Consider the following 27,981-nt stretch of genomic DNA (forward strand, 5'->3'; position numbering starts at 1 on the left):
GGACGTTTCTCGGCAGCATCAGGGTGGTGAAAAACAATTGATTCATAATCCAATCTCTTAGAAGAGGCAGGCTGTGATAATCACTTGAATTTTGACTGAGTAAAACTGAGTCAGGGAGACTGTAACAGAAGAAACCCCAAGAGTGTATTTTATACTGGGTACTATCTAAATAAAATCAATATTACATTAAGTGGTAAAATCTTTCATGCTCCAACAAGGCACTCTACTTGTCTATTTAATTAATAGCAAATTCAATATAACAACAAATCCCTGGAGAGTTGGGTTACCACAAAGACGGCTTGAATCGCCAGCCCTGTCACTCAGCATTCGCGGCAACCCGCTTGCCGTTAAGAGAGCATCTAAGGGATGCCGTATCCCAGTGTCCAAGCTTTAGTACCGCCCATGCCTGTGCGAAACCATGCAAATGGCTGCACCAAAGACAGGGAGGGGGCCGGCTTAAATGACATCCATCCTGGGTCTTCGTACAGCGGCAGACCTGCCTTAACATCACGGCAGCAGCTAGCAGAAATGGTACCTTTTCACTGCCAGTGATTGGATTGACCCCATGTAGGAATGTACAAAGCCATGTCATGAGCCAAAATGGATACTGACAGTAAGTAAGTGACATGGGTATGTTGACTAGGGGACATTAATATTTCGCTTAGGAAAATGAAATATTATTAGATCATTATTTAACATAGTTTCCTTTCATTTTAAGGAATGCAACACAGTACTTGGACTGTAATATATAATGAAAATGTCCTTAATGCAGCCACAAAAATCAGTTGAGACTTTATGGAAAATGGGGATAATAGTAAAACTCTTGACAGTACATTTTCTCCTCAAGATATTTTCTCTCAAGATTTTTACACCAACAGACCCACAGGAGTCTAAGGGTCCTGCAGAAGAACCCCTTGTTCTGTTCAGCTCCATAGGAAAAAATGATAAGTTTTGGGACAGGTGGGTTCCAGGAATGGCCTGGTAACTTCTAAACTGCAACAGCGACCCCTGGGGGCAATCAGGAAGAAGTCATGTTTTTGCTCATCACTAGCGAGACATAATTTTTACAGGGGTTATTAGAGGAAAGAGAACAGAATTCATTGCAAATTGAGGTACACGGCACGACACTGGATTCTCCCAGCGGACTGGAGAAGTCTTAGTCTTCATGATGCTCTGTGTCTGGGGGTATCTCCCGCGGCCGCACAAACCTGCCTGACACATGCTGTCATCTGAATGCCGTGATGTGAGGCTGACGTTAAACTGCAGCTTTCACAGTTTTGGGTCAATCTGTGTATGAACCAGTTTTGAATTTTAGGAACTAATAGAAGACGCTGTTAAATTCAGCGTGTTCTATGTGACAGAGCTACAACGAAGTAGAAAGCGTTAATTTTCCAAGACTTTAGTCTGAGACGGTCATGTGTTGGTTGCTTTGCTATGGGATCTCATCTTGGTTGGAGACTACTGATGAACAAGGAATTATGCATCTTTACTTTATATAATCACATCTTTAATTTAAAATATCAATAATCAAAGTAATGTTTATATTTCACTATCTTTGACCATTTTGATTTTTTTTTTATTAAATTCGGTTGGGGATTATAGAGCAAGTGAAAAGGAAGTGTGTGGTTTAAATATTTTTTACTGTTTGCTACAATGTGCATGAACAGCAACCTTAGATGCCTGCTTTCGTCATTAAGGATGCTTTTTTCCTGATGCATTCACCTCATTTATCATTTCTTCAAATGTGCAGTTAATAATGACATATCATTCTGCTCTCTTCACTCTCTCTGTGGAGCTTAAACCTGGGAGCTGTCTCAAGGACTCCACGAAGGATCTCCTATGTAAATGTTTACTCTAGTGATCCTTCCAGCAAACCCAGATTTGAACCTTCGTCTGCTCCTTGCATTGCTAAGCCCCCCCCTCCCCTTCTAGAAGCTTCTAATCACCGTTTTCTCCTCTCCACTCCAGAACCTCGATGCCCTGCATGACCACCTCGCTACCATCTACCCAGGGATGCGCGCACCTTCTTTCCGGTGCACCGATGCGGAAAAAGGCAAAGGGCTCATTTTGCACTACTACTCGGAGAGAGAGGGGCTTCAGGACATTGTGATCGGGATCATCAAGACCGTTGCTCAACAGATACATGGCACTGAGATAGACATGAAGGTAATCTCCACCAGCGAAGGTGTTTCTGAATACAAAGGAGCACGGAAATATTTGAAACGATGCCGCACAGTGATTGCTGGTCACGAATTGCACTAGCAATCCCTGTAAGATGAAATCGTGTGAACCCCGGGAGTCTTCTCCATTTGGCCTGGGAATGCATTATACTGGGAAATTTTCCCCTTGCAACAGATTTTTTCTAATTATACATTGCTTAAGGCAAGAGGAAATTCAGTTACTTTCTGTGAACACACGCCAGCTGGGAGAGGGGAGGGGGCTGAGCTTCAGTCTGCAAGATATCAGATTGTGGGTAGTGAAATGGAAAGAGCATATTAAATCAGCTGATTTTACAGATCCCTTTTCTATGTGAATTCTTTTGTCTCCGAGGGAATGTACCTAGAACATTTTATTTTGTTAACTTAAAGTCTTGTGTTCTTTGTTTCTCTTTTTAAAGTCAAGTTGTGCTGGCGAGCACAGCCAAGCCAGCTCTGGTCTTTCCTGATACTGTTGATGACACCCATTGTTATTTTCGTGTGGCAATTTCAAGGCACCCATAGGGAAAGTGTGCAATGAAGAAAATTGCCTCTTTTCTCTGTCTCGGATCTGTGTGGCTTCTGGTCAGCTTCTCCTGCTCAACTTTGATGCAGAGCAACCATAAGTTCTCTGTACCTTGTGCCTGTCTGGGAGGTCTACCCTATGAGGCCAAGGGGGCGCTCTCTTTCTAGGCCACCCAAAAGGCCATATGTGCTATGGGGACTCACACCAGAATTACAATGAAAAATTCTGTATGAATAACTGTGGGAGGTGGTTCGGCTGGCAGAATGCTTGGCTACCACGCACAAGGCTTTGGGTTCAATCCCTAGCATGGGAAACACTGCCATAGTGACACAAACCCATGATCTCAGTACTTAGGAGATGGGGGCAAGAGGACCTGAAGTTCAAAGTTATCCTCAGCTACCCAGCTGACTGGAAACTATCCTAAGGGAGCTGTGTGGAACACACAACACCTCATCCCAAAGGAATACTGCCTTCACATTTCACAGATCTGAAAACATCTAGAAAGGTTTTTCCATTTTTCATGTCCATGTCCACAGCATTTCTCTAAACACAATGTTTGTAAACAGTCACTCACTAATTTTCTCCCGTCCACATCCAGGTTATTCAGCAAAGAAATGAAGAATGTGACCACACTCAGTTTTTAATTGAAGAGAAAGAGTCCAAGGAAGAGGATTTTTATGAAGACCTGGACAGATTCGAAGAAAACGGTACCCAGGAATCACGCATCAGTCCGTACACCTTCTGCAAGGCATTTCCTTTCCACATCATATTTGACCGGGACCTGGTGGTCACTCAATGTGGCAATGCCATCTACAGAGTGCTCCCCCAGGTAAAGTGCACAGCACTGGGACCTGACGCTCTCATGGGCTTCATTCCTTTTTAACCTTTGACAACACTATAGAAAGTATCCCACACACTTATTATAACCTAAATGTATTTGAAAATATTTCCCTAGGACTCACTTGTTTCTTCTTTAATCCCAGGGAGGGGAGGAAATTATATGAGAACAGCAGAGTTGCTTTGGGAGCTAAGGCGGGGTGGGCGGGGGGCTTGGCAACAGCAGCCAGATGTCACTCATGTTTTTGTTTATTGAATAAATATTCACTGCCTATCGGCCTTCCAAAAATACTTTTCAAAATCAGCTGTTGACAAGGGGAAGAAGTTTACAAACACTCAGGGTGCGAGGCAGAGAAACGACCATGGGTAGAGCACTAAAGGACCTCAGACGGTTGCCAGCACACTCTTCCTCCCATGTTCCATGCGAGGATTCGTCCATGGCATGCGTATGTCTGGACGGACCCGTTTGCTTTAAATTCAGGACTAGAACGCAGAGGTCTTATGTGAAGCTGTAGATCTGGAAGAAGAGTGTTTTGTGTGGGCTCTCACCAGGGTGTGTTACTCATTTTCTTTGTGTCCTGATGTGACACACGGTTCCTTTTATCCAGTTCTGTTTCGTGCCATCCTAGGCAGCTGCTGTGTGTGTGTTGCAGCTTCTATTAATATTATCTCCCTTTGGATAAACTTTAAGCAACTATTTACTGGCGTTTCAATACTTAATCTCATTTTCAGCCACAGGCATCTACCATGGGATGCTATGGTTTAGATGGTAACCTTTCTCTTGAAATGATTTGTACCAGCTTATATTTGAACATTAGTTACCCAACATCCATGTTAGGTTTCCTGTCTCTGAAAGCATTTAATGTTTGCTTAATCACTCAGCCCCACATATAGGATAAATCTCCAATACTTAAGATTTTTTTTCACTTATAAACACAATTGATCTGACTTAATTTCAAGATTGATATCTAGTGGTAAAAGTCAATTTCAAGTTGCTGAGCTTTCTTTGCTTCCTCCCCCCACTCTTAGCTTCAGCCTGGGAACTGCAGTCTTCTGTCTGTCTTCTCTCTGGTCCGCCCTCATATTGACATCAGTTTCCATGGGATTCTTTCTCACATCAATACAGTCTTTGTCCTGAGAAGCAAGGTAAGCAGACACTCCTTCAGCTGTTTGCAAACAAGGCATGTCATCCATCAGCCGTAATAGGGAGGGGAAATCATCAGCCAGCACAGCCCATGCAGTGGAGATAGAAGAAAATAAAACACAACTCTCAAGAGAGCAGTGTTTGGCTGAGGAACAGGGCCCTCTGTCAGCTGATCAGGACCAGTGGAGAAAACATCTTGAGAAAGTGTCTTGCTGGGAACATTTAAGCCTCTTCAGTCTCACATAATAAAACCAGCATCTCTACTCCCTTGATTTTACAGTGTTTCTCTTTTAAAAAAAGAAATCAGAAGACCTAACAAGAAGTCTTTGATAATGTCACCAAAGCTATTTATTTTTCTGCAAATTGTTTATAATTCTTGTTAATATTTTTTTTCTGTTGGGAAATAAACGGATTAAAAATCCATAAACTCTTGTAGTTGGTAGTTTAGATGGTTTCCAGATTTCCTCATTTGTGCGCCTGGGATAATAGTAGCAAACACAATCTCTCCAGCATCCACACTCTTCATACTCCCTACAAGGCATCCCAAAGACACATCCACTTGTGTTTTACACGCTAGGGACTGCTTTCAGTTCTGTGAATACAGGGTTCACTTGGCTTAGCTTTGGTACAAGTCAGAAATGTGTGTTGGGGCCATACAGGAAAATCACGTGTAGGAGGCAACTCCACTACTGCCTCCTGAGGTGCAGAGAAGCCTATCAAGCACTGATGGTCTTACCTAGGACAGCACCCCTGCAGTTCTAATGGGCCAGCATCCTCTCCCTTAGGGTTGGTGAGAAGGGTAAGGTTTTCAAGCCTTCCCGATGCCTTGCCAGGCAGGGAAAGGGGGATTCTATAATGTTTTGTCTTTCCCGTTCAAGGAAGGATTGCTGGATGTTGAGAAACTTGAATGTGAGGATGAACTGACCGGGACAGAGATTAGCTGCTTACGTCTCAAGGGCCAAATGATCTACTTACCAGAAGCAGATAGCATCCTCTTCCTCTGTTCACCAAGGTAACAACTTTTAGCTTTATTGGAATGGCCATAAGTTACAAACGAATTCAGAAACACCATGAAAACTCTGATCAGTACGTGTTAGTTGTACATATGAATGGAATTTGGCATGATAGTTCAGTGCATACATGTACATCAGCCTCTCAGAATCCATCATTTTAATCCACATTGCTTACTTTTGCTGAAATATAAACTGGATTTTCAGGCCCTCATTATACAATTCATTGGGTATTTCTAAAAACTCAAAGTCCCACCTTCTTTATGTCATATCCTAATCTGTCTGCGAAGTACTTATGAGGTTAGATCATGGGATGAACAACCTGTTAGCTAATTCTATATTTTTGTACTTTCAAAAAGAGCGTCACATAGAGAGCAATTCTGGAAAGCATAGGATGCGATGACATCAATAAGGAACTTTTCTATAGTTGGCAACAATGAAAAAAGACCAATTTTTGCCTGAGTCACTTTAAAATATGTAACCATTTTAATTGGATTGTGATGCTCAAAGTGTATTATTAAGATAGAATTTATGTTAAATGTGTTACTCATGATAAACAGCAGAGGAGATAAAACAGGTTTGTTTTGCTGGTTTTAGCACTTTACTAAAAGATACAAGAGGATTTGAAATATGTATCTATAGAGAAATAGAAAAAGATAATTGCAGGGATTATTATTAAATGATATCTTGTGCATAATATAACAGTAATTTTGACTTTTTTGAGAATTATCATGCAGACAGAAGAGGCAACACGGTAAACCATGGAGCATCTTTGAAGCTAGCACAAGGCAGGGACCAAGTCACCTGCCTCTTGCTCTGCATTTTTCTGGATGTGTGTCAGGAGAATGACAGCTTCATCTTAGGGGAGAGTTTCTAATCAAGAACAGAATGGTTTATTTGGAGGAAGAATCACAGATTTCATAGTGTTTATCTTAATTTTCATATGCAGAAATCAGTCCTATAGTGATACATTTATTAATTATCATGAAATCTGTTTAAAATGGAAGTTGTGCCTATGAATAATCCTAGGATGATTAATTCATACTAAGAAAAGGTAATAGGGATTTCAATTTTGAGACAGCATGTTATGTAGCCCGTGTTAGCCTCAGACTAGTTAAATAGATTTGCATACTGGGGAACACTAGATCCTCTGGCCGCACCTCCTGAAGACTGATCATAACAAGTGTGCACCACGGTAGCCATTTGTTTGATGCTGAGGAGTGAATAAGAGGTTTCCTTGCACGCCAGGCAACCATTCTAACAAGAGACACAGCAGGGGACCCATAGGAACTTTCAGAAGAATAAGCTGTTTATAATCTCATTAAGATTTCTACCTCAGTATGAATTACCTTTCACCTCGTATTCATTCCGCGCTGATTATTGTGATCCTCTGTTGAATCTCCCAGCCTCCTCTATTCCCCCTTCTCCTTACGAGCTCTATTTCTACCTTCATGACTTTGTTGTCATTGTTTGGATTTGGGTTATTTTGAGACTCCCTGAGTTTAATGACAATCACTGTGGTCTATTCACTATTGGAACTATTCACTAGGGCCTGGCTGGCTCCTCAGGGGCACACAGATGAAGACAATAGCTGCCTGTCCCACAGAATCCATCAGTAACAGGGGTAGTTCATCAGGGAAAGGGAAAACTCCTAAACTCCTCAGGCCATGACTGAACAGGTCTACTGCAGGCAGCACAGTAGACCTTCTCCAGGGGCCACATTCTTCGAGATCTTACATTCTTCCTACCCTCTTCCAGGATGTTTCCTGAGCCTTGTCAGGGATGGCGTAAAATATCCTCAAGGCTGAGCATTCAACTCTCGATCCTTAGCACTTTGAGCAGCTGTGTCTCTTCAGTCTCCATCATTACAGAGGTCTCTGATTAAAGCCACGGGTGGCATTTGTCTATAGGTATAAACATACATGTTTATTACCTTCTCTGCTAGGGCTTAAGATCTTCTCAGTCACAGCAGGTTTAAACTGTTACTCTTGTGGCCATTGTTTCTTCTTATTACAGTTGGGCAACTTTGTTATAAGTCGGGGAATCTTGCCTGGCTGGTTGGTCCTGTAGATCATGGAGTTCAGCTGGATAAAACCATTGATGCCTTTCTTTCCTAGAGGAATATACAACCCCTTCTGGAGCTATGATAGCTTTCCCAGCATGAAGGAAACTTTCAGCTCAGTTCCAGCTTGGCTTCTCTACACCTTGCAGCCAAGATGTGTGGTATCTTTAGTAACAGGATTTTAGCAATGGGTTGTATGCAGCTAAGAAGAGTAACAAGAATCTGCATTGTCTAAAGAGGTTCTTGTGGCCCTGACTAAGACAGCAGATTACACCTGGCAGTATGGTATCCCATTTCAATTTTAAGATTATCTGATTGCGTCATTCCTCATGGGTAGATCTTTTTGGTTACATTTGGATCATTTGGCAAGTTATCTGTCATCTTTTTAGATGAGTTTATTTTTGCAAGGGAGCTTTAAAATATACACAGCACCTGTCTAATCTGTCAGTAACATCCTTGATTATTCTGTGTTTGCACAGACATTTGCTTACTTTGCTTTGACTTTTAGATATTTCTGTTGACAATGCTTTCATGGGAACTTTTAATTCAAAATTCTTTAATAAACTCATGACCCAAATTTGTTATTTTAGAAAAATTACTATCCTGAATATCTGGAAATAATAACTTTACATTTTAAGAATTAATTCAAACCAAAAATAAATCATAAGATGCTCAGGTAATGAGTAATTTTTAAATAAACATTTGCTTATCAGAATTTCAGTTAATCAATTAAGATTATAATAATGCTATAAAATGGTAAGATTTAAGTTGCAAAGATTCAGACTTCAGCAAGGTCTAATACATTTTAAAAATGGGGAAAATCCACAAAAACAAGAATAGAGGAAGAGAAGAAAGCCTGAGCAATGAATGGCGTCCAAGCACAAGGCAGGGATCCCTTACAATGCACACAGAAATGCACCTATTTCTAATAGAAGAACAATTAGTTATGATGTTCTTAGAGCCATAAGGCAGATGAGGTAGTTTCTCAACAGAAACATCATTGTTCCTGATTCATGCATGAGGATAGATTGCTCTTCTGGGATAAAGAAAAGCATGATGATTCTGTAAAATGTACTAGTAGCCTGTATTAAATACGGAAGGAAATGATGTTTGTGGGGCCGTTTTCTGCATCATCTTTTGTGAGAGCAGATGCAGATACCTCCAAAAAGTAAAAATCCACAAACACCTACTTCAAAAGTTCAGCCCTTGCCTGTAGGGTTTTAGGTACACCGAAAAAACACTCACCCTTTTGAGTGAGCTCCTCCTCTTGGTTTTTCCTGACTGATCTTTTGAACTCTGAAGGTGGGTAAGGAGAACGCTGCCTTCCCACCTTGTCCTGTAGGGAGGTCTCACCCCACCTTGTCGACCCGCAGTATTGATTTTTGCATCATTGCTGTTTGACAGTGTGATGAACCTGGACGACCTGACAAGAAGAGGCCTGTACCTGAGTGACATCCCTCTTCATGATGCCACTAGAGACCTGGTTCTTTTGGGGGAACAGTTCCGGGAGGAGTATAAACTGACCCAGGAGCTGGAAATCCTCACCGATAGGCTACAGCTCACACTGAGAGCCCTGGAGGACGAGAAGAAAAAGACAGACACGTAAGAACGGAACAGGGAAAGGGCTGGCATTTGTTCACAATTTGCTACCTCTTGTGTAATGTTACAGCCCATACTCTCACTAGAAGGGTCTAGGAGCCCTGTGTCTCCACACAGTAATTTAAAGCAGTTCTTTCCGGATGCCCATAGGATGTTTTCCTCAGGTTCTTGAATTTTTTGTATTTTTGTTTGCAAAATAGGATGTTGTATTTTTAGAGAATTGAAACAAACTGACTGGCTTTCCATCAGAACTAATTCACTCCACCTCAGCACCAGAGGACAGACAAGTGCAGTCCACCCTGTTTCCATGGCATTGATGCCTGTCCCCAGATGCTGGGCACACCAGTTAACACAAGCGTGCAAATCATTGATACCATGAATGAAACAGAAGTCATGGCGAATGCCTGTCTTCATCCATTCGTGTTTCCCTTTACACTATTCATCTGAAGCTGTGTCCACTCTGAGACCCTTCACTTCCTCCGTGGTTGTAAGGACACCTAGTTTAATTGGCTGCATGTGCTGTAAATTTCAAGCACATGGGGACAGGCAGTTGAATGTTACCCACTGCTTGAAAAAACAAAGACAAAAAACCCCAGACTACCTGTTTTATCAGTTCATGAGTCAACTCACCCATGAAAAATACTATATATATTTGTGTGATGCACCAAGGATTCAGATTCAGGGTTTCATGGGTTGGTCACTTCCAGTTACCCTATATTCTGCACTGGCTGTGATATCAGAAAATAATGCGGACCTCATTTTTTTATATATATTATGGTTCCATATGTGCTGATATCCACTCTATAGTTATGTTCCTCAGCTTTCTGTTATAGGAACTGTTGAGATAATAAACTCATGAAGAAATGAGAGATTCAGTTGGGGATTTCAGAGGTTTCTGCCTCTGTTGCCAGCCCTGTTGCTTTAGGCTGCGATATCATGGCAGGGATGCATGACAGAGGACGCCATTCCTGTCGTGCTGGCTAGGACGCTAACGGAAAGGATGAGACCCATGTCAAGGGTGTGTACAAGTGACCTAACTTCGTTCCACTGGGTCTTACCTCTTAAATGTTCCATCAGTCTGCAATGGCACCACAGCCTGGGGACTATGGCTTCAACACATGGGCCTTTGGGGAAATGTCTCGGGTCCAAACTACACCACTAGTAAACAGACATCTAACAGTACAAGGTGCTTTAAGTTATGGAATTATCCATAAGCTCTACATCCCATGCTAAACAAGCTGCTGATTCACATTGCCCCTCAATTGGTGGCTTGGGCGTTCACGTCTCTCACTAGTCTATGGTTCAGCCTTTGGAGGTCATACCATTGCCACTAGAGTTTGATTTCTGAACGAGTATATAAAGATCCATCACGGGATCCTTTTTGTTCCAGTTTGCCCAAGGTTGAGTGGATTTTCAAAACCATTTGCACTATTTTAGGGATACTGTGTTTCATTAAATTTCACAATTGACTTTTAGATTGACAGATTTGGATTTGATTTTATAGTGGAGACTTTAAGAATATTTTCATTATAAACCATCTAGTTTTCTCTAAAGCTCTTCTACTGCTCACATTCAATATTAAGATCTGATTTCAATGTTGCACGACATCCTTTCTGTTTAGAAGCTAAAATTAATCACTGAAGAAATTCCGCGGTGTCTAGAGAAAATAGAGCGCTCAGGTCTGTTTTTCAGATTTGAACTTTGCCCACTGGCTAAAAGGATGAGACGGATAAGAGAGCCTCATTTCTTTTTGTTTCTTCAGGCTTGGAGCCCAAAGGTTTTTGCTTTTCTTCTAATTCACCAGCTCCCCTCCTCCTGTGTTGCTGAACACACTCTCTCCTCGGCTCATTCACCGTGGCCTGTAAATAAGATGTCTGCCCATCTGGATCCCTTTTATCTCTTTGATCAGTTTCTCCCAGGAAAGAGTCAATTCTACCTTATCTTCTGTCACCTTGTAATATTTGAGATAAACTTTATTCCTATAGAGTGAACATGCTTCTGTCAACTGGGCAGTTTAGGCAGTGTTTTAAGATTCTCATACTGACCATGTCAAATAATTCACTGTCATAAGAACAGGAAAAGGCGGGACCGCAAACGAAAACCGTGGGGGCCTATTGATGATCTTCTGTTTTCCCTATTTGCTTGGTTTGAGTTGGTTTGAAATGGTTTAGGGTTAGGGATGTATGTGATGACAACAGACAAGTGTTTGCTGTGTTTCTTTGCTTTGTATGTAGCTAACGTTTGACGCTGGTTTTAAAGGGTTTCTTATCAGAATCCAGCACAATGTCTGATGCTGAGGTTGGAGTGGCCCAGCTCCCAGTGTGTCTTAGAGTGCTTTCCCCTAATCCCTGCAGATTGCTGTATTCCGTCCTCCCTCCATCTGTCGCCAATGAGCTGAGACACAAGCGCCCAGTGCCTGCCAAAAGATACGACAATGTGACCATCCTCTTCAGTGGCATCGTGGGCTTCAATGCTTTCTGTAGCAAGCATGCATCTGGAGAAGGGGCCATGAAGATTGTCAATCTCCTCAATGACCTCTACACCAGATTTGATACACTGACTGACTCCCGGAAAAACCCGTTCGTTTATAAGGTAAGTCCTCACAGGAGTCTGTTGTCAAGCAGACCCTTCTGGTCTTCTGAGATGCCCCACAGAAACCCATGGTCACTGCTTCCGGTCTCTAACTGCTTCCTAGTGTTATAAGGTCTATTGAGTCCCTGCAGGCCGCTAGCTTCCTTAGTTTCTCACTGTAAAGAATGCATTATTTGGTAATTTCATACACGTGTGGGCAATGCATTCCGATTGTATTCGCACCCAGCTTCTCTTACCACCTTCCCATCTCACTCTTCCCAACAAGCTATCCTCCCCTCCCACTCTCCTGCTTTTGTTTGTTTTCTGGCCCTTTGAGTTTGACCAGGGCAGCCCGAATGATCCATAGGCATATAAACATCTTTACCAGTAGTTAAAGCACTGAATACAAGGTGATTCACGTCCCCAGGTGCAAATGCCCCATTTACGATTTCACGTGGACTCACCTCAGCCTTGTACCAGCCCTGGGGAGGCACCTGAAGCTGCAGAGTCATCTGCAGTACAACAGCCATGACGTTCCCAGAAGACATCATTCCACAGCCTTCCTCCCCAACCTCGGCTTTTACATTTTGTTCCGCCCCCACTGACAGACATTCCCAAGTGTCTGCTGATCCTGGAGATGATACACATGCTGTTCTTAGGCTGTTCACTCAGCATCATTCTCAGTCCCTTGACCAGTTATGAGTCTGCATTAGCAGCTGCTCACTGTGAAGTGGAGCTTCTCGGACCAAGGCTGAGGGCAGCACTAGGCTATGGTATAAACTTCAAGACTGAGTAGTTACCACTTAAGAAACTTTCTTTTCATTGCAACCACAGTGAGGTTTTGTGGAGCAGACCATCTTGGGCTGACATGAAGTATCCGGCAGTTTCTTTGCACTTAGGTTAACGAGTCTCTGCAGATTGTTTAATACATTCAGTATAAACACAGCATTCATTTTTGTGCTCCGCCAAAGACATTTTTTCCTAAAATACATAAATGCTTTGTGCTATGAAGAAGTCATGGGGCTTGGGAAGGGTTTGGGGCTCAGGTTTACTTTCAGATACCATCAACTTGAAGCTAAACATTTACAAGACATCTCTGCCCTTTGTTTTAAGTAGAAACAAATATAATATCGGAAAAATGAAGTCAGTGGAATGCTGCTTTTATAAAGGCAAGAACGTTCCTGGCTGTCGCTAGGCTCCCGGGACAATAGAACTCCACACGGACTAGTTACTCCGTGATTCTTTTCTGAGGCACAGTGCTGCACTTGGTGAGCACATCACAGCAGTACGGGGCTTAACCCAGCCTACTTGGATTATTTTAAACAGGAAGGTGGCGGTGTCTGCGGCATGATACCCAAGGTCATCCATCCCCTGACCTCCATATGGCATCTTCGCAGAGACATCTACCTAAACAGCATGCATGCACCAGAACAAAAATTTAATTTAAAAATAAAACAAATAATTAACTGACAAATTAAAATGTGGTCAGAGGCCACAATAAATCAATGAACTTCAGCCAACAGCTCCTGTGCTATTGAACCAGAGCTGCTCCAGGAAGAAGTGAATTAACAGACTATTCTATAGAGGGCTGTGCAGGCATGAGTTAGGAAAAGCCAGGAGGGCAGTGCACATCTGTATCCTCAGTGCTGTTTGAAGAGGAGGCAGGGGCATCCTGGGGATTTGCTGGCCTGCCAGTTCAGCTGAACTAAACGTTCAGCGCCAGGTTTTGTAAGAAACCCTGTCTGAAAAAAAAGGCAACAGGCTGAGGCTAAGTGCGTTCAGTGGCAGAGTGCTCGTCTAGAGTGTTTGAGTACCTGGATTCCAATTCAATCTCCACCAGCATATGCTTCACACACACAAAAAGGAAATATGGCAAAAATTAAGGTAGAGAGAGAGAGCTTTCATCAACCTGAAGTCTCTATGTGCACGGGCAAGCACATTGCACACACCCCTACCCACAAACACTTGCACATACATGGGTAAGGGCATCTTTACAAGTATGTGCACGCACACATACATGTTCTATTGAGTTATAAGGGGATCTCAGAGGAAATGATCAAGAGCCCATATCATGTAAGTTCCAAATTGTTAGTGGTTCTCATTGTGCTGGAGCTCAAACGACTCTAGCTTTAAGGAATTCTGGGGAAACACTGTTTTATAGTAATTAACTAGTCACTTTATGTCCCCTTTTGAACACGTGGATGTGTGTGTCACCTTAGGTGGAGACAGTTGGCGACAAGTACATGACCGTGAGTGGATTACCGGAACCCTGTGTGCACCATGCACGGTCCATTTGTCACCTGGCCTTGGACATGATGGAAATCGCTGGTCAAGTGCAGGTAGACGGTGAATCTGTTCAGGTGAGCGGAGAAATCAGGCACTGGGATGCTAATGGTAGAACCCAGTTAATAACTGATGTACACTTCTAATGTGGAAATGGTTAACATGTACAAAAAGGGGTATCCTGAGAGAACACTGACTATTGTATTACATTCCTCCAGACATGGGAATAAATTACCTCATTTGTTCTGTAGACAGCCCGTCCTGAGGATAAGGAAATTTTCCACTTTCTCTGTTCTCTTTTCTCTCCATGGAAGTGGCCCATATTATATCTTAAGACCTTTTCTCTTTGGACAGACTTATTTCCCTTCTTGGAGGGACGTTGCATGAGGGCATTTGAAATAGTCTGTAAAATAACGCATATGTTGACAACCGAAGTCCAACTTTGCCTTCTCCAGATCACAATCGGGATCCACACCGGGGAGGTGGTGACAGGTGTCATAGGACAGCGGATGCCGCGGTACTGCCTCTTTGGAAATACCGTCAACCTCACAAGCAGAACAGAGACCACAGGAGAAAAGGGAAAGATTAACGTGTCTGAATATACATACAGGTGAGGAGGGAAAAGTCAGGGGACTGTGGGGGCAAACTGTGTGGTTTTACTACCTTTAAACAGCCGCTACCTCTGTATCTCTCCCTCTGCTTCTGGGATTATTATTATTTTTTATTTGAGAAGTGTGTACCGCTGCTTCCGTGGTAAGCAACTCCACATCACAGTGGAGGTTTCTCGTAAGCACCATTACTAAAATCCTAAGCGTATTTAACTACACCTACACAGTGGGGTCTGGTTATCTGGATTCTCTCCACGGCCTTAATCAGCTTCCCTGTCTGCTCCATCTCCTGTCTTTCAGGTGTCTCATGTCTCCAGAAAATTCAGATCCACAGTTCCATTTGGAGTACAGAGGCCCGGTGTCCATGAAGGGCAAGAAAGAACCAATGCAAGTTTGGTTCCTATCCAGAAAAAACACAGGCTTAGAGGTATGGCCCGTCAGGGCATCTTTGCTTTTGTTTCTAAGAAAATAAATCAGGGAGTTCCAACAGACACACCAGCAATGACCTCGGAATGAAAAGAATTCTTGCTTACAGAGAGGAACCCTTCGGTAAAGGGTAAAGGGCGACTTCACTGAAGTACTGATGAACCAGTTAGAACCAGATCTGCTTTAGAAGGTGCTGTTCAGTTTTTGCCTTGTAATGAAGTAGGAACCAAAGCCTCAGGCCCATGGGTTCGGGTTAGGGTGTGCTTCTTCTGTGGTCTAATTCATACAGCCCAAGTGCTGAGTCCTCAGGAACCCAAGAAGCCTTCTTGGCCTCTGATGCTCCCTCAGAGTACAGCAGGTCTACACAATGAACCAAATTTACTGATGGTTTTATCACTCAGAAAGCTTAGGATTCTCCCAAGGTCACCAGAAGCTCCTTGCACAGTGTTTGAAAGACCCTTGGTGATCTGGTCTTCTCAGAGTTTCTCCTTCAGAGATGTCTGGCTTCTGGATTTTCAGAATCCAAACAATTCCTTAGAAGAGATTTAGGTTCTCAAGTGCAGAGAGATTCCACTCCAGCCCCAAGCCAAGGCAGGACTGCACTGTTCCACTGTTCCCACCAGGCCTCTCTCAAGGGGTCAAACCAGAAGAACAAGTACAACTTGTTCCCTCTTTGACACATTAACTCTCCAGAGGGTGTGAGATGACCGGAGCACATCTCTTTTCCGCTCTGTATACATTCCCTAAAAATGTTTTCATAGGATATAACAAACTATAAAGGGATTAGGAAAGGCAGCTTTTAAATACTTACCCTACTGCAGCTGCTTTTATTCCTCTAAATAACTAGCTTGTGGGGGTGGCATGCCCCTGGGTGCCCTTCTGAAGAGGCGGGCTCTTTGCTGTCTGTCTTCTTGATTAAAAGACCCTAAGAATGATTTCTTCTCAAACTGGGCTGGAGAGATGGTTCATGGGAACTATAGCTATAAATGCATACCTCACTGTCAGAGACAGGAAAATGTGTTTGGGGGACACCATAAGCTTCATTAATATGGAAAGTCTATATTTTTTCTCTCCACTTAAGGAAACAAACCAGGATGAAAACTGAGTCTCAGATTGTGGGGCAACAAGAACTGTCATTTGGCTTCTGGTGATGGCCTAAGATGTATCAAGCCTGGGAGCGCTTCTTCCCTGTGGATATCGATTTCTGCTGTCCTTTCTCATGCCCCAATGCTTTCACCTAGGTACACATATCCAACACTATTCATTATCTGATGTTAGCTCTGCTTTTGACTACTTTTAAGGTGATGGTAAAGTTTGGCTTTTGATGTGGATGATTTGAGAGTCATGTTCCTGAAATTCTGCTGCAAGTGTTACTTATACTGGTGACCTAAAAGTGGTAGACACCCAATACGTATTTGTTGAATTAGACAAAATGAGACTTAATAGAATCTGGCCTTGTGTGTATTTATCATGCCTCAACAGGTTTGTTTTATTCTCCATGTATATGTACATGTATATTTTAATGACTATGACGTAAAACAAGGTTCATATCATGTTGGTGCATGTTGTTCTAGAAACCATTTTCTAAAGGAGTGGATCTAAGTTTTAGGAAAAATGCAATTTCTAGACTTCTGAAGTATGAATTTATATGCTATACTAAGAAATGAGTGGCTATTTTGAAGGATGCTAATTCTCTCCTGGAAATATAGGATATACATTTCTTTTATTTTAAAATTGGGCTGCTCATTCAAGTCTCACACCAATTAGTTTATCTAACTTCTGACATGCCCTAAATCTGTAGTGCAGTTTTTTTTTTTTTTTGTAGTGCAGTTCTTGTATGGAGTTTCAGAAACTACTGATGGTTGGGATGGGGCTGTATTGTTTCACACACAAAGGTTGCATTTGCTTGAGCAAGCGTTGGGGGTCGAGCTATATCCAAGAACAAGGCTGGGAATATATTGCTAGGACACTGTTGGAGCCAACCGTGGCTTGTCTCCAGGCCTGAGCGTTACTAGCTTAGAGGAATGGCAACGCATCCAGGACATCATATTCAGAATATTCAGAAAAATCATTTTAATCCCAATCTAGAGTGGGCATATTTGGCCTATCATCCTTTAAATGTCTCTGATAATTTATTGGTATCTATCTTTAAAAAATACAGTACAACTACTTTTATGTAAAAATGTTTGTCTTTAAATTTAGTATCTCATATCAGCACATCAATATATGTATAAATGTTACCTGTTAATTGTGTAAAAAAATCTACAATAAATTATTTTTTTCACTTGTCTATTGAGAGTATTAATTTAATAAAATGATATTGACACAACTTACATTCTTTCTCAATTTCCTATTTAGAGGCATTTATAACTTTGTTTCTGACCTATCAATTCATTCTGATTTTTCTACTTTCATAATTTGTTTTCAGAGCTGGGTGTTCATCTTAGAGCATGACACACTCTGGACAAATGCTGTTGACAGGGAGCTGCACACACTGCCCATCTGTGATATAAATGTTTAATAGTTACTTGTATTAGCACTCTGTTCATTTGTTTGAGACAACATCTCACTCTTTAGCCAGACTATCCTGAACTTAAGTAGTCCTCCCGCCTTATTGTTGGAATGACAGGCATGGGGCGCTAAAGGATGTTTTTCCTCCTGCATCATGGAGAAACAGAATGAAAGATGCAACACCAGAAAAAATGCAGACAGCGGTGAACATGTCCTCAACTGTGATAGCTCACAGCCTTAAGGTGGGAGGCAGTGTACACAGATAACCAACATGTTTAATATTCATAGCAATGAAAGATATTTGGTACCAAGAAATGATACTGAATGAGTAACTTGAGAAAAGAAGGTCAAATAAAATGACAATTCCATTATCATCTTCCTAAAGCCCAACACACTTATTGAGGGTTCCTTTGGGCTTACACTGGCTTAGGTGTTTGGGCATGTTATAATTTGGATCTGACTGACTCCTCCGGACTCCAGTGCTGATGGCTTGGTCTTCCTCCTGCTGTTTAAGGAAAAAGCTCCAGTGTAGGGAGGTTAGGTTGTGGAGAAAGCACCCTTGAAAAAGACCGAGACATCCAACCTACCCCCCTGGGCCCAGTCACGTGGGCTTCTTTGCTGCCATAGGGGGAGTAATATCACTGCTGTGATGTGTCACCTCATAACAGGTGCAACACAAGATCATGGGCTGAAACGCCTCCCATCACCATCATAACCCAAGGAAAAGGTTTCCCCCTAGTTTTCCTGGGTATTTTGTTACATGAAGCGGCTATAAACATGAGGCGTGCTAATAAGTAAAACATCTCTGTCTTTAAAACATTTCCACACAAAATCTCCCATCTGGACCGCTCTGCAATAGGTACAAACTGCCCAACCTGAAACGTTGCCGAATCTCTTTAAATGGCCCATTTCTTGCTTTTCCCTCACCATTCCACACTGTCAAATTTCTTTCCTCTCTAAATCACTTAATTTCCAGTTATTGTCTCTATCCCTTTGGAAAAAACAGTGTTGTCCTAGCCGGTGCCACTTGCTAGCTGCTGCCTTTGCAAGGCTGTACCTGCTCTGTCTGGAAGGCCTTTGGCCACGCTGTGATGACAGACTTCTCCTATCGCCTAACTCAGGAGCCTTTCAATAGATATGGACTCATGTGCTCCATGTTCCCACAGTACTCAACAGTACACACTGTTCATCCCTTTCTGTCCCTGCGAATCTTACAGCCAAAGTACTTCCTCTTTTCCTTCACATCACTGGAATCCACCACAGATCAATACTGTATTGATCAAAAGCAGTTGATCAATACTTTCTGTGTGAAGGAACAGAAAGAGTAGACTGTGGGAGGTAGAAACTAGTTTTGCAGGACAAGTGGGAAAGGTAAGAGATTGGAGGAAAGAAAGGGCTACAGAAAGGCTGTTATTAAGCTATGATTAAACCGGTTCTTGATGGAAGTCTTGCTGTCATTGATGCGGGTTGAGTGGACAGCAGCGAACTAGAGAGTGTGGTTTTAGGCAGTGGTTAGTCTTTGGCCTGAGCCTGCACTAAAATGATGGAAAGACAGAAGGCCACCAAGAACTCAAGGCTCATAACTCAAAGTTTGTAGTAAGATATGGGCCCAAGGGGACGAGGAGAAAGGTAAGCAGGGGCTACCTGTCCAGTTAGTTGATAGATGACAAGAATTCGAAATGGGACAGAGGGTGCAGAAGGGAGAAGGAATTTAGGGGAAAGGCAATGAGAATATTAGACACGGGTTGTGTAGAGTGCCTATGGCTTCCTTTTAGAGAGTAATGACTATTCTCTTGAGCGAGGAGGCAGGGTGAGCGAGTGTAGAAATAACACTGGGCCTGTTCAGCTTTGGTTTCACAGTCTGTTCGCGCAGCCTGTAACCATGATACGTCCCCCTAATCTATGTCCTGGTTTTCACTGTTAAAAGTGGGAGTACAACAACCGTTGCTGAAATTATTTGTTGGTATATTAAAACATGGAGAAATCGTAGCGTTAGAACACGGGTTTGGCATTTTTGAGGCTAGTGGAAACATAACCAGAGACATGCAAATTCACAAGTTGTTGGTGACACACTGAATAGTAAACTAGGGATAGCACGTGTCATGATAAAACAATAGTATCCACAGGCAAAACCTGGAATATTTCAATATTCAAACAGAATTTCCTAAAAATTAAACTCAAGTATAAAAGACAGCCAGTTTGGATACAAAAGACGTTTTCATTAATACGCAAAATATGCATGTGTCTTATGTTTCATAACGATTTCATGTTGTTTGAATCTGTAACTGACTCACCAAATGATGTACTGTTTTCTTAGTCCTTGAATGGAGAGAGGAGTTTTCTGCAAGCTTTCCCTAAGTGGATTTCCTTTTATGTCATTTGCAATGATGGCTGATTAACCTCTAGAGGGCAGCAGAGAACAACCCATCAAGACGGTGGAGCTTGAGGGAAGGAGACAATTGCTCTCCAAGGATAGAGTTCACCTGTAGCTACTAACTTAGTCACTTCCTTGTGCAATCTTGAATTCATTCCTATCCTCCCACAAATCCAAAGGAATACCACAAAATAGCCAGTTTTACTCATCGGGAGATAACAAATCTACTTTTAGATATCTTTTTCAGAAATGCTGACCAAGCAATTCCCTGCCTGTTCTGTAGGGAGTTAATTTTTTTTTTAGAACAAGCAATCTGTGATGGAAATGGTAACACAATATTGCTGTAAAAGCAGAGTTCATCTACCTCCTATTGAAAGCTGTCAAATATCAATAAGAAATTACTGCTTATTTAAAGCCTTAATTTACCCTAAATTTGAATTTCTATCATAGTAAACAGGAATATAGTGAATCTGACCAAAATAGAACGAAACATCCATAGAGAAGAAAGACCCCGAGCCCTGTTATAGCGAGGCCCTCTCCCTATGGCCTTCACAGCTCAGTTTATGGGGACCCAGGTTTCCAATCGTAGAAAATGAGCTGATCAGCAGTAAGGCATACTCTACAGTTGTAGCGGTTCTTTGTAAAAGGCTTGTGTGCTCAAGGCTGTGAACTTGATCTGGACCTGACAGGAATAAGATCTAAAATTTCGATGGCAAGAACTTTAACTGTCCTGATTGAGAGATACAAAATTTAACTTCTAAGAAATAAATCCAAGGCAAGCTTGGTGCCTCCTTGGTAGGCTTTTGAATACTGAGATTTTTTTTTTCCCCATCTGCCTTCCACCTGTCTTTGGAAGCCTTGAGATTACAGATGTTCAGCACCACATCTGTGTTTTGTGGGTTCTGAGGATTCAAACTTCTGTTGACTCTTGTAAGGTGAGCAATTATCCACTGTACCATCTTTCTAGACGCCCCTGCTCATTCATGCAGGGAGGATCACAACTGCCCACAAGGTAGCTTTAGGTCTTCGAAGGGAAGAGTCATATGAAATCAAAACATTAATTTAAGAAACATAGTTTCCCCCTGTGGTTTTCTACCCCACGTAAAAAAGCTTCAGCAGAACCACCCAACTCCATAAAGATGGCGACTCCAGACGTGCATGACTGCAGCGCCCGAGCTGAGTTGGTGATGTCACGTGCCATGCATGAGTACAAATCATAGACCTGAGAGCTCTTTCATATCCACCTCAGTATGTGCCAAGCCTGCTGCTGGGTCCTCTGTTCCCTGGCCAATGCTGGGGCATACACAGGTGGCCATGATGAGTCCGTGTCCTAAATCCTAAGCCAAGATGAGGACAAGGTCAGAAAGAAATGCAAATCAGAGGAAACTTATAAAATTTGAGTTCAGAATCTGACAAGGGGCTTAACTGGCCTCTTTTTTGTTATTTAAAATTTCCATACTTGTATACAGTGTATCTTGATCATATTTCCCACAATTCCCTTCTTCTAGTTCCCACATCCCATCTCGGGGATAAATGAAGCAGGAAAGGTTCTAACTGAAAAGTATTTGTGTTTGTATGCCAAGTTGACAAGGGGTCTGCTGTACCAGCTAGTTTCATGTCTGTTTTACACAAATGGGAAGAGGAGAGATACTCAACTGAGAAAATGGATTCTAAGATCAGGCTGTAGGCAAGTCTGTACGGCATTTTCTTAATTAGTGATTGATGGGGAGGCGGGGCCTATTGCGGGTGACGTCACCCTGGGACTAGCAGTCTTGGGTTCTCTAAGAAAGCTGTTTAAGCAAGCCATGAGGAACACGTCAGTAAGCAGCACTCCTCCATGGCCTCTGCATTGGTTCCTGCCTCCAGGTACCTGCACTGAGTTCCTGGCCTGACTTCCTTCAACGATGAACAGTGATGTGGATGCATGAGCCAAGCAAACCCGTTTCCTCCCCAAGTTTCTGTGGTCATGGTGTTTCATCACAGCAACAGGAACCCTAACTGAGAAAACAACGGTCTTTGTAAATAAAACCAACAGTGTCAGAAAAGCTTTACATTCTTATAGCATGATGTTAGTATTTCATTGTTTATAAAGGAATGCATTTATCTAAAGCACTATCATATGAAGAAAAATTCCACTTTTGCCTCTTGCTATCACCATCAATTTGTAATCTAGAAAAGATTGAGATTCTAGAGAATAATGAGTTATTGTTTTAATTGTTTTCTACATTGTTTTGTAACCATGGTAAGGAAAAGAAAACCAATCATGATTAAATGAGGACCCTGCTTACATAGTAATAAAAGATTTACAGCTCTTTAAACATATTTCATGAAACAAAATTAGGAACAGAGCAGCAGGGAGTTCACATGAGCTAAATTAATAAAACAGCTTCTATAAACCCCCACTGGAAAAAAATTGTTGGCTCTTCTACTTGCTTTGTTCCTTCCTAAGTCTGAAATCACAGCTAGATTCCATATTCTCAGCACATCTAAAGTCAGCCACATTCCAGGGCTTAAAGGTCACACAAAGCTTTCATAGTCTGTACGAGATAAGAGCACAGGCGGTTGCCCAGATCTTCTAGAAGACCTGAAGTGATTTGAAATGTTTGACCGGCTTGTTTTCTCCTTGCTTTCAATGTATCCACTGTGTCAGGTATAAAACAGAAGACCATCACAGAGGATCCAGTCGAAGCAGCAAATAGCAACAAAGACACCATGGATGATAGCTTCTCAAAGCAAAGTTGCTCACCTTGTAGCAACCAGGGAGTAAAGAAGGAAGGGGCTTAAGACATAACCCTAGAACAAACATGTCCCAGTTACCTTCTTGCTCCAAATAGGTCCTATCTCTAGAATTTTCTACCACCCACCCACCAATAATGACACCAAACTGAGCAAACGTTGGATTAATCCAGTAATTCGGTCATAGCTTTTTTTCATTCTTTTGGCTCAATCACTTCTCACTGCTGAAATCAGTGCCTGGAGCAAAGACACATGAGCTGGTCTAGTTTGATTTCCTGTTGCATTCATAAACACCATGACCAACAGCAACTGAGAGGAGAAAGGGTTCTGCTGGCTTGCAGTTTCAGGTAATATCACGAAAGGAAGTCAAGGCAGGCATTCAGAGCTGCGCCTGCAGCAGAAAACACAGAGGTACTGCCTTACTCCCTCTGGCTTGTTTAGCCTGTTTTTCTTTTTAAATAATGCTCATTAGATCATTGAGAGTTTCGTATAATATACATCTTGATCACGATCACTCCCATAGCTTCTCCCAGATCAACTACCTTGCTATGTCCAGAAGACCATCTTTCTTAGGCAGCCTGAGCTTCTCTGTCTAGGGATGGTGCTGCCCACAGTGAGCTGGGCCCCTTGCAATTCAATCAAGACAATCTCTCACAGGTATGTCCATAAGCTAATCTGACCCACCCACTTCTTCCCAGATGCCTCAAGTTTGGGCCATGTTGACCATCAAAAAGAATCAGTAAATGAGCATTTAGGGGAGACCTCACATGCAAACCATAATAATGTTTGAAAGAGAAAGTAGTTGCTAGATAAAGGAAAATGATAAATATATATTTATACTTTATTTTGATTTGCAGTATGCAGCTCTGAACTGAATAAACCGAATAAAATATTTTGCATTTTAAGATTCTATGTGCTACAACATAATGTGGTGTCAAGAAGAGAAAGAAAAAGTAAATATAAAAGGGTTCTATGGGAAAGAATTTTAGAAAAAATACAAAACCATAAACTGGTCCTTTCTCTAAGCTGCTAACATTAGCAATGCAATATTTTGAGATGACAAAGGAGATCTTACATCATTCCCACTTGACGTCTCTTTGCTGTTTTTAGTGAACAGTAATTATGAGACACTAAGTGGCACCTACTATCCAATGACAAAGTTAAGGCTCTTTGTAAAGATCTAGTTCTTCAGTGAGTCCCTACCCACATGATTCTTTTTTTGTGTTCCTGTTACGGATGACCCAACTGTCAACTCAACCTATCCTTCCACACTTGGCAGGGATATTCTTTTAAAGTATGGCCAGAAGGAGAAACCTGCAATGAAGACCAGAAGATCTGCATACCTATGCCAGATGAACACATTTTTTAATTGACTTGTACTCAAATATTCCAAAATTACAAGAACCTTTCAGGCTTTGGGAAGCAAGTGTCTCTAACCATGCTAAGTGTGCTCTTGTCTGTGAATTTACTGATATTTCCTCTGATTCATCAGCATTTAACATTCAAAACCCCTTGGCTCCAGATCATCGCACATCTTGACATTTAATGCCCCTTTACTGTTTCTGTCCAAAAAACAGTAGCGACATTTTAAGTCATACCATTCCTTTTTGAAATTTGTGTTTCCTTAAACATAGCTCAGCACTGTAAGTAATAATTCAACCTAAAAAGCACTAGTGTAGAGGGTTCGAGGTCCCTGTGCACACAGATACACATGAGGGAAACCAGGCAAGTTAAACATGCAGTCTTATCTCTTCAGAGGAAGAAGATGTTTACTTATCTTCCACCTGGTATGCTGGGAACAGTTGTCATTTACAACCTGGTGATCCTTTGCTCTCTGTGGGGCGAGGCTTCACCAGACTCCCCCAGACTGTTATTTGTTTACCCCAGACTCCTCCCCTGCTGTCCCGATAGACCACGAGCATTGCATCTCAGGCCATCCTTATGAAAGATGCCATTTGTGCTTTATAGAAACCTAGAAAACATTCATGTTAACATATATCGTCACATTATCAAACAGCTTTCTGTTAATTTTTTAATGTTTCATTTATCCATTGACAATTTTATACGTGCACACAGCATATCTTAATCATATCTACTCCTATTTTCCTCTTTGTCTCCCAAACCACCCCAAACATGTCCTGAAGGCATAAGTCACAAACAATGCCACACCAATTTGGGATTATGATTATTAGGGTGGTATTTATTTAAAGGGGAAAAAACTTACAGATCACTGTCCCAGGCAACAGCCCTCTACGCAACCAGGAAAGGAGTCTAGTCACCAGCGGAGCAGGAAGTGAAGAGAGAGAGGAGAGGGAAGTGGCCGCTTTTTTAAAGGGAGAGAAACCACGCCCCAATGGGCTGGTACATCAGCGGTGATAGGCTGGAGGAGTGGGAGGACCTCCCGCAACACCTCCCCCTTTTGTTTAAATAAGAGAGTTCTAAACCTACTATGAAATTATATACAATAAGTACAAATATCCAATTCTAACTAGCTTAGGTCTTGTATAATAAATAACTTGGCCAAGTCATGAGAGAAAGTAACTACATTTATATAGTCTTCAACCCCATCAAAGATCTGAGAAGGGAAATAATGTTACCTGGGTAATTAGGAAGTTTAGTAAAACAACTTCCAAAACATGCAACAAATCACAGAGACAACTGGCTACCTGGGCAATCACCCAAAATCACGTTAGCAGCGTTGAAGCAACCAACTTTGGCTAAGGCCTAACATAACTGACATACCATTTTCAAAGGCAAGCAACTTTTCAAAACTATCTTACCCTGTCTTGGCAGGAAATGACAGTCCTGTTTTATCCATTAATGCACGCTCTGTATCTTTGTCAGTCGTTGAGGTATGGGCATTTCTTTGCCCCAAGGCCAGTTCTGCCAAAAAGAAGGCTCCAGGTGGAGTGTCTTTGGTGCTCAACATTCTCTCGGGAATAGAGTGGTGTTGCCAGGAGCAATTGTGTCTCACTACCACAAAACTCTGAGTTAGACTAAAGGCCATTTTCTACAGCTCTTTGAAGAAGTTAAAGATTATCTATCTATACTGAGTATAATCTCTATATATCTAAAGAACCTGATTAGTCTATTATAAATGACAAACTTAGATGACTATTAGTCTATATAATTCTCAATATCTATCTAACTTAAAGACTAATACAATATATGTCAATACAGAAAAAATGTTTTAAACAGAGGTAGAAACATGCATGCGTACAATAGTCAATATAATTTAACTTTGTATCAATATACAAGAATCTATACCAATGTATTTGTCTAAAAACAGTAACTCACAATTACAAATCTATTATCCCATCATCCCTCTTTTTTTTTTAAAATGATCCCTGAGCGTATAAAATTCCTCCCCCAACCCTCAATCGTATACTAATTATAATCAACCCCTAAATGATGTCCCTAAACCCAAGGGCAAGTTTTATTGGGAAAGGGGACGTCGTCCTCTAGAATTACTTCCAGCTGTCATGGGGGCGACGTTCTTTCTGGGGGATCCTGTGAAAGTGAAATGATGGTTAAATTTCAAGATCAATGTCTTTTAAAATTGCCAATAGTCTCTGAGTATTTTGTGCAGGTCTGGCCAAAATGTTGTATAAGATGTGCACCATTTCAGCTAACCAAGTTGGAACTGTCTTGTGCAGCTGGTACCAAAAGCAGGTCTTGTAGTAGTGCTATCAGTATCATGACGTCATATCAACCAGGTGGAGTTGTTGTTATGGGGCCCCATCTTCTTTCTGGAAACTTCAAATGTCACTTCAGGAAAAACTCATTGTTCATTATGAAAAACTTAAACATTAATCATATAGACATATATAAACATATATATATATTCAATGAAAGACATGATAGATATATTCAATGAAAAGTATGATAGATATGAAGAAAAGCAAAGATGTTTTCTAAACTCATATTTCTTTCTGTCCCATATCATGGCTCTTGACATGAGACAGAAACTCCAGAAACTCTGGGTTTTTCTCTTACTAACAGGCTTGGAATTGGAGAGGGACTGAGCCAGAGTCCAACTTCAAAACCAGCTTTATAAATTTAGAAATATGGTTTAATATTACTTACACAATCCATTCAGTTGTCTTGATATTTCCTATTGGGCAGGTATTTTTCCATCTGTCAGTATCCAAACATCCAGGGTCCCTTGAATTTCTCAAAGATGAGTGTTTTCCTGTGGAGATAAGAACAGAACCCTGCCCCCATTCTATGTTTTTCTTACCACCTGTATGAATATCATCATTGTGGATGAGTTGTCATTTCTCCTTTCCAAGAGGTTTCTCCTCTTCAAATCGAAACTTTATTAATTTTGATGGTATCCACAATTTTTCTTCTCCTGTGGAAACAAGAGCAAAACCCCTTCCCCAACGTAGCACATCTCCTGGCTTCCACTGAGAGGTCAGCACATCTTTGAAATAAATCGGTTGATTTAGTTCAGCAGACTTTTCCATTATCCAATGTCTTTCTGCTGCTGTCGTTCCTTTCTCATTAGCGTTAAGAAAATTCAAGGTTAATAAAGCATTATGTAATCTATTTCTGGGGATATTTTCGGTCCCTTTCTGTTTGTTCAGCATATCCTTTATAGTACGATTTGATCTTTCTATAACTGCCTGACCTGTAGGATTATTTGGTATACCTGTAATGTGTTTTATATTATAATAATCAAAAAAGCATTTCATTTTCTTAGATACATATGCTGGACCATTATTTGTCTTTATTTGTGCAGGTATACCCATGATGGCCATAACTTCCAATAAATGTGTGATTACTGAATCAGCCTTTTCTGAGCTCAGGGCAGTAGCCCATTGAAAACCTGAATACGTGTCTATGGTGTGGTGTACATATTTTAATTTACCAAATTCCATAAAGTGGAACACATCCATCTGCCAAATTTCATTTCTCTTAGTACCCTTTGGGTTACTCCCTGCAGGCAACGGTGTTTGATTATAGAAAGAACAAGTAGGACATCTCTTTATAATGTCCTTAGCTTGTTGCCAAGTAATGGAAAATTCTTTCTTTAGGCCTTTACTATTGACATGATTCTTATGAAATTCTGAGGCCTGCAACACACTTACAATGAA

The 27,981-nt window shown here is 41.5% G+C and overlaps 1 protein-coding gene across 1 annotated transcript in view; it reads left to right on the plus strand.

Moving 5' to 3' along the window:
- Nucleotides 1-17,550, plus strand: part of Gucy1b1 (guanylate cyclase 1 soluble subunit beta 1) — a 41,655-nt gene extending 24,105 nt beyond the window's left edge. Inside the window, exons 5-14 of the mRNA XM_041659498.1 lie at nt 1,969-2,166; nt 3,320-3,550; nt 4,588-4,704; nt 5,581-5,714; nt 9,179-9,376; nt 11,728-11,965; nt 14,164-14,304; nt 14,683-14,837; nt 15,136-15,262; nt 16,343-17,550. Coding sequence (XP_041515432.1) covers nt 1,969-2,166; nt 3,320-3,550; nt 4,588-4,704; nt 5,581-5,714; nt 9,179-9,376; nt 11,728-11,965; nt 14,164-14,304; nt 14,683-14,837; nt 15,136-15,262; nt 16,343-16,366 — 1,563 coding nt within the window. The 3' untranslated portion in view covers nt 16,367-17,550. The remainder of the gene's footprint in view (nt 1-1,968; nt 2,167-3,319; nt 3,551-4,587; nt 4,705-5,580; nt 5,715-9,178; nt 9,377-11,727; nt 11,966-14,163; nt 14,305-14,682; nt 14,838-15,135; nt 15,263-16,342) is intronic.
- The last annotated feature ends 10,431 nt before the right edge of the window (nt 17,551-27,981 follow it).

The sequence above is a fragment of the Microtus oregoni genome, unplaced genomic scaffold (assembly GCF_018167655.1).
Source record: "Microtus oregoni isolate MIOR12 unplaced genomic scaffold, Mior012 000010F_ref0000083, whole genome shotgun sequence".
In the NCBI taxonomy this organism is placed as follows: Eukaryota; Metazoa; Chordata; class Mammalia; order Rodentia; family Cricetidae; genus Microtus; species Microtus oregoni.